The 12,712-nt window shown below is 42.5% G+C and overlaps 1 protein-coding gene across 3 annotated transcripts in view; it reads right to left on the bottom strand.

Annotated features, from left to right (window-relative positions):
• Positions 1–1,364: 1,364 nt before the first annotated feature.
• Positions 1,365–12,712, bottom strand: part of rab11fip3 (RAB11 family interacting protein 3 (class II)) — a 34,701-nt gene continuing 23,353 nt past the window's right edge. The window contains exons 1-12 of one of the 3 annotated variants that reach the window (XM_058386430.1): positions 12,394–12,529; positions 11,811–11,980; positions 9,494–9,712; positions 8,778–8,912; positions 6,822–6,857; positions 6,652–6,739; positions 6,321–6,565; positions 6,076–6,157; positions 5,662–5,799; positions 5,408–5,563; positions 4,539–4,679; positions 1,365–4,454 (exon numbers count right to left, since the gene is read on the bottom strand). In XM_058386430.1, the coding sequence (XP_058242413.1) occupies positions 4,341–4,454; positions 4,539–4,679; positions 5,408–5,563; positions 5,662–5,799; positions 6,076–6,157; positions 6,321–6,565; positions 6,652–6,739; positions 6,822–6,857; positions 8,778–8,912; positions 9,494–9,712; positions 11,811–11,980; positions 12,394–12,462 (1,593 nt within the window). In that variant the 5' untranslated portion in view covers positions 12,463–12,529 and the 3' untranslated portion in view covers positions 1,365–4,340. Of the gene's footprint in view, positions 4,455–4,538; positions 4,680–5,407; positions 5,564–5,661; positions 5,800–6,075; positions 6,158–6,320; positions 6,566–6,651; positions 6,740–6,821; positions 6,858–8,777; positions 8,913–9,493; positions 9,713–11,810; positions 11,981–12,393; positions 12,530–12,712 lie in introns of those variants that run through there. The other 2 variants (XM_058386421.1, XM_058386423.1) reach the window with 2 other exon arrangements.

Raw genomic sequence — 12,712 nt, 5'->3', positions numbered from 1 at the left:
CACAAAGCAAGGTCCATAAAGACATGGATGAGGGAGTTTGGTGTGGAGGAACTTTACAGAGTCCTGACTTCAACCCTGATAGAACATCTTTGTGATGAATTAAAGCGGAGACTGTGAGCCAGAGCTTCTCGTCCAACATCATCAAAATCGCTTCTAGAGGAATGGTCAAAAATTCCCATAAACACACTCCTAAACCTTGTGGAAAGCCTTCCCAGAAGAGTTGAAGCTGTTATAGCTGCAGGTAAAGGCAGGCGTTCCAAAACTTTTGGCAATGTAGTGCAGAATTTTTTTTTTTTTTTTTTTTTTTTTTTTATAAAGTTTTAAGTTAAGTTACTAGTTATCCCTAATGAGAAGCCTGAGGCAAGGAAAATCTCCCTTAGATGATATGAGGAACCCAGGCTCAGAAAGAAACCTCATCCTCAATTGGGTGACACTGGACAGGAAATAATATAACTGTTGATAATGTTTTGCAACAGCAACCAAGAGCTCTTGAGGGACTAACAGGTCAAAATAGTGACCTATAGACAACTATGAAGGTTACCGAGTGAAACAAGGACTGCAACAGAGAACGAGCTTTAGTAAAATTAAAACTTTTTTTTTTTTTTTATCTCTTAGTACAAAGAAGGTTAAGAAAAGCACACACTCCTTAATACAGTGTACTCAGAATGAATGAATGAATGAATGAATGAATGAATGAATGAATGAATTAAATAAATAAATAAATAAATAAATAAATAAATAGATAGATAGATAGGAAAAAGAGGGGACATCATACCGCATAAGAGATATCATTTTATTGATTCCCATCTAGGTTCATTTCCTATTTTTTTTTTTTTTTTTATTGTTCACCTTTATACAATTACTCGAAAAATCTACAGGACCCTCGGACAATAAGAGATACATCTTTGTGGGCCATCTTTGAAAGAAAGAAAACAAACTTGCAGCAGAAGACAATACTGATATCTTAGTTTATCCTTCTATACACGTCAGCTTATAATCAGAATAGATTTCATCTTCATTTTTTGTTTTTTTTTTGTTTTTTTTACAACAAGAACGTGTTATTTCTATGCGTAGCTAAAATTAGTTTTCACAATTTTTCTAAGTGACGGGTGGAGGCTCCTGCTCCGGCTTTGGAAGTTTTTCGAGTGTGCGAGTGCGGGTTCACAAAAAAAAGTAGAACGCGTATATACACAGATCATTCAGTATCTATATACATCTTAAGATGAGAGAGAAAGAGAGGGAGAGAGAGAAAGAAAGAATGTGTCACACACACTAGTTAGCACATCCAGGATTCTTACAGGTAAAAGAAAGTCAAGTGTTTTCTAATGAAGATTGCACAATGCCGATGCTTTTTTGGAAAAAAAAAAAAAATATATATATATATATATATATATAGCAGGATATCACAGAGCAGATAGCTGAGACACAGAGCTGGACCTTCTGATGTCATAATAAAGTGACCGAAAAATTAGCTGAGGGGAAAAAGAAAAAAAGAAAAAATGTTATAAAGTTTTAAAAATGACATTTATACAAATCAGCACTTTCATTTTTACCGTATTTTCTGGATTTTCGTTGCTTGAGCAAAAATAATAATCATTTTATTTATTTTTTTTAAACTGAAAAGTCTACACACCCCTGTTGCAGGTTTTAATCAGTCACTTTTCCACCCTCAGTGTGAAATTACACACTATAAAAGTGACAGTAACTTGCTAAATGGCTGTTTTCAGGATGTTCTGAAGTAAGGAATCGGACAGCCGGCATCGATGATTTACCCCCCAAATGAAGTTCAAACGTTTCTGTAAGATTTTCTGTACACCTTCTTGCAACTACTGAAGCCGTGTTCTGCAAAAAAACTTCAAATCAGGAGATGAATTTCCAAAACAGATGCATCACAAACACTGTAAAGGCTATCACTAACAAATAAAGAAAAAGACAAGGGCAAAACTTACAGCAAAATGAAATTAGCAGCAGGAATAACTGACTAGTAGTGTTTACTCCCTCTGAGCTAGGGGGTAGGGCGTCTACCTAGAGACGGAAACCCTTTCTTACAAACAAAGTCACCCCCAAAACATGTAGCAAACTGGGATCTGATGAGAACAGGTTCAAATTAGTACATGTTTGGTGGAAAAAAAAATAAAATAAATTAAAAGCATGGTGGTGGCAGCATCATGCTTTAAAACTGGGGCTTTTTATCAAGGTGAAGGGAATCATGAACATCTACAAATACCAGAGTCAATTTTAATGCAAAAGCTTGCTAGTAAGCTGAAGCTGTAAAGGAACTTCACCTTTCAGCACAACAACGATCCAACAAAAATCAACAATGGAACAGATCAACCAAAAGATCAGTGTTTTTTTGAATGACCCAAATCCAGTACCCTACATCTGTAGGGTGACCTGAAGCAGGCTGCACACAGGAGACACCCTTAAAAGTACAGTTTGATGGATCTGGAATGTTTTTACAAGAAAGTGTGGTGTAGAAAAAATCAAAAGGTGTTTCAAGAAAGTATTAGTTTAGGGGTGTGCACTCTTAAGCAACTAGCTTATTGTATATCGTTGCTGCTGCAATTTCACAAAATGTCAGGGTGGGAAAAGTTCTGAACCGACTGATCTGTTGTGTTTTGACCTCACAATCCATTTTTTCAGGGGTGTGTGCACTTTTTATATCCGCTGCATGTCGCGTATTGTCGCATTTAGTTTCATTAACGTTAACGCACCTCCTTTTTCATGCTAAATGATAACAAAACTGTCAAATCCTTAATAAACAAGTTTATAAGGGTGCAAAGTAATCGTGTAGTAATTGCAGCACCTGCTAGTCTTATAATCCGGAAAATACGGTATTACATTCAGTGTAATACTGTACATCAGCTCCCAGAGCTACTGAAATCTTCATACACACTCACACACAAGTCATGAGACAGTGGAAGACAAAATCACACTCTTTCCTTCCAGCTAGGAAAACACCTACGATAAGTGAAACAGGATGAGGAAAGCAGTCTGAGGATTGTTTCGAGAGATGTGTGTGTGTGTGTTGTGTGTGTGTGTGTGCGAGCGCTCGCGTCTCAGCAGGTTCTTTCAAGACTTTCACGTCCATCTGCGCTCTCTTTCTCTCCCTCTGGGTCATCAGTTCAAAATAATTTAATCAGAAAATAAGCTCTCATCATTCCAGCCGAGAGATCCGTCGAAAGTTCGAAAATTCCCGAGTGCAACCGTTTTCTTCAGCTTCAATGTGAGGAAATATATATATATTTCTTTTATTTTTATATATATAGATATTTATATGTAGTCATTCGAAGCAACGCGAACACCTTTTCATCGTACGGAATGTCCTTCGCAGGTCACCTTCCTTCACTCAGCAGGAAAGCGCACGTGTGCTCAGAGCCACGCCCCTTCATGATCACAACGCTCCGCCTCCACGGCTTCAGCTCCTGGAGTCTTGTCTGTTTCAGCCTTCTGCTTCATCGTAATAAATACATGAGGAGGAAAATCAAACTGAACTAAAATTTACACACAACTAGTTATCGTCATCACACTCATAAGTTATGACATGAACACACACACACACACACCCTCTCAGAACACATAGTGTCCCTCACATGGGTCATGGGGTTAAACAAAAATAACACAAAATAACGGCTGCATGTGTGTATTAGGGCTCCCAGATTATCTGAATATATATAAACAAATTCATTTTTCTCTACTATTTCCAGGAGGCACTTATAGACATATTGGAGTAGATATTCTTCTGTTCTCTCGTGCACTATTCAGGGTCTCCCGTGCTCAACTACCCTATGTAATGAGCATGTGTAGTTAACAGGAAGCCATTTGGGATTGGACAGCTTTCTGTTATGTCGAACATGGTGGGTCTTGATTCCAATCCAGAGTCACTTGAGAGGTTCTCGGGGACCTCTGTATGAAATGGTAACTATAGCAACCTTGATGTTAGTTGATACAACTCACTATTGTCACTACTAGATGCTATTTTGAAAACCATGAGATTTATAATGCGTGTCGTGATATAATCTGGCACTAATGCTAATAGTTTTAAACAGGTAATTAACTTTAAATGCAGATTTTTAGTTAATCAAGACAACCCTAATACACACACACACAGACTTTAGGGATTGGGCCCCTCAATCCCACAACACAGGGAAGTCACAGGAACCAACATATACTATATATGTAAACACACACACACACACACACACACAAACGCTTTCCTGGAATGATGCATTATGACTTGAGAGCAGAAGCGCATCTGTGATATAAATAAGATCCTCTTTAACATGTATATCGCTCGGCTTCAGTGCCATTGTGAATTCGGGAGTCTGTCGCCGTGGTGATTATTTAACCTCGAGTATAGAAGGGTTGGACTCCATGATGGCCACGATGATGCGGTCGATGTAGTCCTGCAGGCGGAAGTTAATCTCCTCCTGCTTCTGGATAGCCTCCATTAACTACACACACAAAATTGTTTTTTTTTAATGTGGTCACATGCAATACATTAGTGTGTGTGTGTGTGTGTGTGTGTTGACACGCACCTCTGCGCGAGAGACGTTGTTGATCTCTGCTGCCAGTGACTCAGACAGAGACTCGGTGAAAAGGCTTTTGGCTCCCTGAATGCTGAGGTTGATGATCTGTCCGTTCAACTCATCATTCTGCTCCTTCAAACTGCGGTTATCCTGCAGAGAGAGAGAGAGAGAGAGAGCAAGACAGACAGACAGAGAAACAGACAGACATAGAGGGAGTGAAATAGAGTGCAAGATAGGGAGAGAGAGACAGACAGGTACACAGAGAGACAGAGAGATAAACATAGAGAGTGAAATAGATCACAAGATAGGGAGAGAGAGAGAGAAAGAGAGAGAGAGAGAGAGAGAGAGAGAGAGAGAGAGAGAGAGAGAGAAAGAGAGACAGAGAGAGTGAAATAGAGCACAAGAGGGGGAGAGAGAGACAGGCAGACAGTGTGTGTGTGTGAGAGAGAGAGAGAAACAGAGAGCGAGAGAGAGAGAGACAGAGAGACAGATAGATAAACATAGAGAGAGAGTAAAAGCACAAAATAGGGAGAGAGAGAGAGAGAGAGACAGATAGAGAGCGAGACAGACAGAGAGACAGATAGATAGACATAGAGAGAGAGTAATAGAGCACAAGGAGAGAGAGAGAGGCAGACAGAGAGAGGGAGAGAGAGAGAGAGAGAGAGAGTTTTCTTTTTCTCCAAAGCTGTGACTTCAACTCGTAGGGAATGACAGCTAGAAGGTCATACATGAAATAACTTTGTTATTAAATATGCTGATATGGGAAAATAATCTCAACTCACATAATGTCTTTGTGGTGCTTAAAGATCGTGAGCCATTTAAATAAATGTTCAGTTTGCTTATTGGTGTTTCGGTATACTCAGGGCAACGTTCTTTACCTGCTTGAGTCGTCGGATTTCCTGCTCCAGCTCGTTCTCTCTCATGTGCGTGTTGTATTCCTGCAGTCCGGCGGCAGGCGAGCGTCCTCGTCGTGCCTCCGTCTCCAACTTAAACAGCTGCAGCATTTCCAGCTGCTTCCTTAAATCCTCGATCAGCTACAGACAGAGAGAACAGTCAGATATAGATATTTAAAAAGAAAAAGAGAGAGAGAGAGAGAGACATGATGTCAGGTGACCTTTAACCCCCCACTCACCTCCTGTGTGGTCTCTTTTTCTTTCTGGCTGGTGTGGCGCTCGTGGCTCAGCTTATCAGCCATTTTTCTGCGGGACTCCATTTCTTCGTTCAGCCGGTCGGTCACGTCATCCACTTCATCCTGAAGCTTTCTCTTCTCCTACAGAGACAAAAAGGCAGAGTCCAGGCGTCTTAGTCCACTATCAAGGAGCATTTTATGTGCACACACACATAGTGTTGTGTAAAATATGTATATTACATACAAAGGGATTCTATTAAAGGTACTTCAGACTAATCAGAGTGAAGAATTCAACAGCGCTGTGGAATATAAAGCAACAATTACGCTGCTCAAACACTATTTAAATGAAATAGAGTGCATCATAAAAGTAATATAAAGTTTCTTGTGTGTGTGTGTGTGTGTGTGTTCTCTCTATACCTCTTCCAGTCTTTCGATGTTAGCTCGCAAACAGGGCACGCATGACCTTAACTCACTGTTCTCTTCATCCAACTGGTGCAGTCTGCAAAGGAAAACAGCGCACACACACACACACACACAATGTGGTTGCTTTAACAGACCCAAGTATTATTTAAATTTGTTTACAAATGAAATTATTTTGAACCACAAGGTGGCAGCAGAGAGATTTATCTCTCAAGAGCGTAACACAAGCCCAAATCTCATACCTGGCCTGCAGGTTCTCGATCTCCAGCTCTCTCTCACGCTGCAGTTTGCTCAGAGCGTCTCTGTGTTTGCGAGCGAGTGTGTTGAGGGTCTCGTCTGCGTGGAGCTCCTGCTCCTTGAGCTGCTCCTCCAGGGCATTAGCGCGATGCACAAGGGCCAGGTTCTCCTGCCGCAGACGGGCATGCTGCTCCTCGCTGGCTGCTGAGTCCTTCTCCAGCTCAGAAACACGCCGTTCCAAAAGTAGCACCTACACACACACAACATGTATACACAAATTAGGCTGTGAGATTAGATTTGGGGTCTGGTTTAACGACCCTGGAACAGATGCTGTACCTTATCAGTGATGTCACTATCAGCGAGGTCCAGGATGTCGCGGCTCAGGTCGTTCATACCATCCAGACCACTGGACTGTAACAAGTGTCTGAAACACACAAACACCTCAAAATAAGGTACAATCCAGAAACTCCAACTGCAGCAGAAAAGCTCAGAAGAAATATTCTTACCTTGCTGCCTTTTTACTGGACAGTCTCTTGCTGGAGCTGAGAGCGGGACAGACGAGGACAAGAGAGGGAGTGAGAAAGAATGGGATAACAGGAAAACAACGTCAGGAAGAGAAACGGACAGAGGAAAGACTGAGGATCATCCTCTCATCGTCAACCCATGACTACAGAGGGGAAGGGGAGGGGGACAACCAAGAGGAGGGTCGTTTTGACTGGTCAGCTCTTTATCAAGGCTGAACAGCGTAAGTCTAGTCTAATAACAGCATAAATAACAGGAAACAAATGAACAATTACTAACTCCAGTATAGTTAAAAAAAAAAAAAAATGGAGCACTGATTGTGTTTTAGCCTAAATGCTGGATTTGCTTTTCAAAAGCAGACCTTTTCAACTTTCAACACTGAAGGCTCTTTTTCAGACGGTCTAGGTTGGTTTTCAGACAAACAGTAAGTGAAGGAGTCTGATGATTAGTACAGTCTGACCAATCAAAACCTGTACGTAAAACATTAAGTTCATGACCAAATAAGAATCAGTGACTTAATTATTTATTAAGCATGCAATACTTTGTACAATTCAATTCGAGTCAGAAGCCTGGACCGAGGGAAGTTTGGCAATTTTACCGCCATTAATCGTGACGTGACAAAATAACAGTCATGAAGAAGAAGCTTTTATTCGTCACATAGCACAATGAAATCCTTTTCTTTGCATATCCCAGTCGGAGTCAGAGATGATGGAGTGTCTCTGGACAAGATAAGGTTCAAGAGCCCAACAGAGGCAGCTTGATGGTGCTGGGGCTTGAACCGCTGATTTTCTGAAGAGCTTTAAGCATTTGAGTGACCACTGCACTGAGTGAAGGCTTCTCATTGGTGTAAAGGATAAGCATTCGCACTATGACGCCTCTGTAAATCCTGGAAATACCACAGACATTCTGTGCCGGAAGCCAAGAAAGCAAAAACAGCATCTCAGGTACAGTATATTGCCAAAAGTTTTGGGACATCTGCCTTTACATGCACATGAATTTTAATGACATCCCATTCTTACTCCATTGCGTTTAATATGCGCTCCGTGACTTTACGTGGACTTCTACGCCATGGCCGAGTTGCTGTTGCTCCCACTTTGTTAGTAGTGAAGAGATTTCACGAATGGACTTATTGCACAGGTGGCAACCTATCATGGTACCACACTCATTCTTTCACAAATGTTTATATGTAGGTGTCAGCCTGCATGCCTAAGTGCTTGAATTTATACACCTGTGCCCATGGAAGTCATTGGAACACCTGAATTTAATGATTTGGAGGGATGTCCCAAAACTTTTGGCAATATAGTGCATGTGGAAGAGGGCAAGCAGCACTTTCATTAAGACTGCCCTGTTGTGACTGGAACTGGGTGTGAGCAGCATAGATGCTCATGTCCATCAACAGAGCTATCCTTACAGCTCAATGGCTGGGTTGTCTAGAATAGAGGATACTGGATACTGTCTTCAATCAGTGATTAGTCTAAACCAGCAAAGCAGAACTGGATAGGAATATATGTTGCTGTTTTTTACTAGTCTATGCAACCCCAATTTCATAATTCATTTCCTATCTGATCTACTATATCAGTCGAGGGTTAGGAATGTGCTAACAGGAAGTAGGACACCAGAACAGGAAGGATGGGATTTGAGATAGGAGTGTAAATTATTAATACATATTTTTTTGAAAAAGGTTCCTTGGTAGTGAACTTCTAGACACTATTGCATGCTTATGCAGCACATCACACACTACACGTCACACTTAATTATACATACACACACTCTATATGATACACTGCACACTAACACACTCCAACGCGCAAGGCACACACTGTGTATGTGTGTATGTATGATTGGACGGGCTTGTGAGCCAACTGCCCCCCAACACACAAACACACACACAGATGGAGGATACACACAGCAGGGAGTGTGTGTGTGAGATTGAGTGTTACCTATTCATTTCTAGTAAGTGCAGACGCGTGGAGAGATCCTCGAGGCGGCTGATCTGTTTGTGACAGTGAGTGCAGAAGAACTCCAGAGATTCCGACTGCAGGAAATTCTGGAAGCTGGAAGGGAAAGGCTCGGAGCTGAGCGAGGGAGCAAGAGGAGGAGAGTGGGTTGAGAAGGAAGAACGAGAGATGAAGAAGAAGTTTGAGAGAAATATCATAAGGGGAAGGCGGGGTTAGTAACCGAAGGAGAACACAAGAGTGTTTGGATGAGTGAGTGAGAGACTGAACAAGTGCGAGAGAGCAAGTGAGTACACGAGTGTGTGAGAGAGAGAGAGAGAGAGAGAGAGAGAGAGAGAGAGTGGAAAGGAAAATAGGCGACTCAAGGAAGTGGGACAGCTGTAGGAGTATGTGTGTACGTGTGTGTGTGTGTGTGTGTGTGTGTGTGTGTGTGTGTGTAGTGCAGTAAAGTATGCTCTTCCCACACACATATCATTTATGGTGTTATGACATTACCCAACAAACCATAAAACTATAAAGATTTATTTTATATAACAAAACAGGAAAGTTGTCATTTGACATTTTGGTAGCCATAGTAACATACATTAGATACATTTAGCATTTAAAAAAAAAAAATTCTATATCATAGAAATTGATGATGAATTTTCCCCGAACATTTCAGTGGATACACACTCGAGTGTTTATTGTGTGTGTGTGTGTACCTGGGCGACAGCAGCATCTGTGGGCGGTGCACCGGGCTTCCAGCGTGTGGGTGTGGCTCTGGATCGCCCTCTCCTTCAGGAGCCGCCCTCCCTTCCTCCTGATTGGCCAGTAAAAGATCGGAGGTGGAGTTGCTCTCCCCGAAGTCCTCAAAGTGCTCCTCCTCCCCGCCAATCACTGCTACCAGGGCGTGGCCGTGCAAATCCGAGCCGAGGGAGAACCTACCACAAAAAATGGAGTCAATAATCTGGATAAATCCTTTTCTTTATATGAGGAAAAAAACACTGACACACACACACCAAAACAAACTGATATCCATGGAAGTGATCTGTATGAGGTAGAGGCGGAACTCGGGGTTGTTAATAAATTAACGAAACGTGAACTTTAGTCATGTGCTGTAGTCGTAGGTGTAAAGTTCAGGTGTTAGGTAATGGGTTCTGTATAGCTGACGTAGTTTCTAAATCCATGATAGTTCAAGTTAATAACTGTTCAACTCAGAGGCCAGCACATGTGCGGTCATCTCAAGGTTTCTTTGGGACAAACTTGTTGATCGCAAGTAAAAAATGTACTCAAGACCTGGATCTGGCCCAAATTACAGAGTCAGAACAACAGAGAGATGGTCAGTGAGATAAAGAGATAAAGGCACAGTGTGAGGTAGGCCCTGAGAGAAAGAGCAAAGGAAAGAAGGGAGAGAAGCAGAGAGACATAATGGGGAAAAAATACAGAAAGATAATAAGAGAAAATCAGATAGGGAGAGTGAGACAGGAAGAGGCACAAAAAGAGAGGTTTAGAGAGATAGAAACAGGCAGAGAAGCAGAAAGAGACAGGAAGTGAGGGAGAGAGAGAGAGAGAGAGAGATGAACAAATGGGGGGCAGAGAGAGAGACAGAGAAAGAGAGAGAGAGAGAGAGAGAGAGAGAGAGAGAGATGAACAAATGGGGGGCAGAGAGAGAGACAGAGAAAGAGAGAGAGAGAGAGAGAGAGAGAGAGAGAGAGAGATGAACAAATGGGGGGGCAGAGAGAGAGAGATGAACAAATGGGGGGCCAGAGAGAGAGAGAGACAGAGAGAGGGAGATGAACAAATGGGGGGGGGTGAACAAATGGGGGGGGAGACAGACAGAGAGAGAGATAGATTAACAAATTGAGATTGAGAGAGAGAGAGAGATGAACAAATTGAGAGAGAGGGAGAGAGAGAGAGAGAGAGAGAGGACCGAAGCATTGAATGAATGAAGTCATTGTGTGAGAATTCAAAATTGAAATTTCTGGAAGTGTTTCGAGTTTCGGGAAATTTGAGGAACTGACCTTCACACACACATACACTCACACACACACTCACACACACTCACACACACTCACACACACTCACACTCTAAGAGTAAGAACAACAGAAAGAGAGAGACGGAGAGACGGAGTGATGGATGGACTGAAAGGAGAGAGAGATGAGGAAAAGTGCAACCTCCACACTTCCTGCTATTGAGAGGCAGGAAAATCAAGATGCACTGCTGTCAGCTGTATCAGCTGAGAACACACACACTCACTCACTCTCACACACACACTCACTCTCACACACACACTCACTCTCACACACACACACACACACACACACACTTACCCACCTACTCACACACAATCACACAGAGGAAACACAAACACCTCAGTCAGCTTGGAATTACTGTCAAGCTAAAGACAGAACACAGACTCAGCAAAGATAGAGGGCCAGCCACGCCAGCCCCCCCTTACCCCCCACCCCCAACACACACACACACACGGCTTCAGGGGTTTGTTTGTCATTTTTTCAAAGATGCTACGAGAGAAACGCACGTCACATGATCTTCATAATTCTAATATGGCAGAACTTACAGTTTCCTGTATTAAGATTTTCATGTTTGATGCTGGTCTGGTGTGTGTGTGTGTGCGAGTGTGTGTGCGAGTGTGTGCGCGTGTGTGTGTGTAAGAATTTTCAGAAAGCCTTCACGCCCGTACATGAAATCTAACCGTCTGTTATCTGGTTCAAGGTCTCGCGTGTTTATCCGTGGTCCCGACGCCAGGCTCTGAACATGAGGTAAAGTCTCAAGAAATGTTTAGATCAGCATTTTGAGGGGAAAAAAAATATTAATCAGATTAAAATGCTGCCCAAATAACACCTGATTCGCCCACGCTAGGAACGGGGGTGTGGCCTGATGTGCATGCATGATTGATTGACGGACCTTCTGTAAAAACCATATTTGGACTGGATTATTTTTCCACGTGAAGGTTCTTCAGATTCCTGTCCTTGGCTGATGTTGACTTGCTATGCAAGTTTTGTTTCGTGTTTGTTCACCTGTTTCGGTCCTCGCTCTCGGTGAGCGTGGTCTCGATGCCGCTGTCCGTCTCCACGTCCTCGTGCAGTTCGGGGTGTACCAGCGCTCCCGTGTCCTCGTCTGTAAACGTCTCACACTCGCTGTACGCGCTCTCCGAGCCCAGGTACGCGCTGTCCGACACCTCCGCCTGCTACACACACACACAAGGTACAATTTATAGGATGTGTGGGAATTCATGAGAGAATACAGTTCTTTAAAGCCTCCATCTCTGCAATGAACATAAGTGTATTTTTTCCAGTTTGTGTGCAAGAAAGTTTGAGGGACTCGGTGATGAAGGAAACATGGTTTTTATTGTTCTGCTACAGGTTCGACTCGGTCAAGAAGATAAAAAGTGCTGCTGTTAGTAGAAGGGGAAAAAAACCCTGAATCTAATAACGAATGAAATGGACAAGGCTCTTGTTTCTGAATGCTGGAGGTAAACATAAGTCTAACTACATTTTCAGTGTATATCGAATTTCTATTTGGATTTAAAACATTTAAAAACAAGCTACAAAAAAACAATCCCCTTTCTTTACAATGCCCAAAGATCAAGCTTTTCCATACCTGCATGAAAACTGGTGAACCTCCAGGAGGAGAAACTCCCAGAGAGCAGGAGGCCATGCCCAATACCATGTTCGTGGAAAAAAAAAAGTAAAATCCAACTGAAACTTTAAAGAGGAAGTGGAGGAAGGGGCTGTAAAGACGTAGAGAGAGTGAACGAGACAGAGGAGTGTATATACACTGTGAGAACGGGATTGAAGTGTAACCCTTGGAAAAGTGAAGCGTAGCCTGGGAAGTCCGAAGGGCAGAGCAGACGGGAGTGGGCGGAGCCACACAGGTTGTGTGTTTTCACAGAACGAAATCTTTGACAATCCAAACTCAC

Source organism: Hemibagrus wyckioides, linkage group LG01 (genome assembly GCF_019097595.1).
Source record: "Hemibagrus wyckioides isolate EC202008001 linkage group LG01, SWU_Hwy_1.0, whole genome shotgun sequence".
Classification (NCBI taxonomy): domain Eukaryota; kingdom Metazoa; phylum Chordata; class Actinopteri; order Siluriformes; family Bagridae; genus Hemibagrus; species Hemibagrus wyckioides.
The sequence above is the reverse complement of the archived record's forward strand: the minus strand, read 5'-3'. Positions and strand labels throughout refer to the sequence as shown.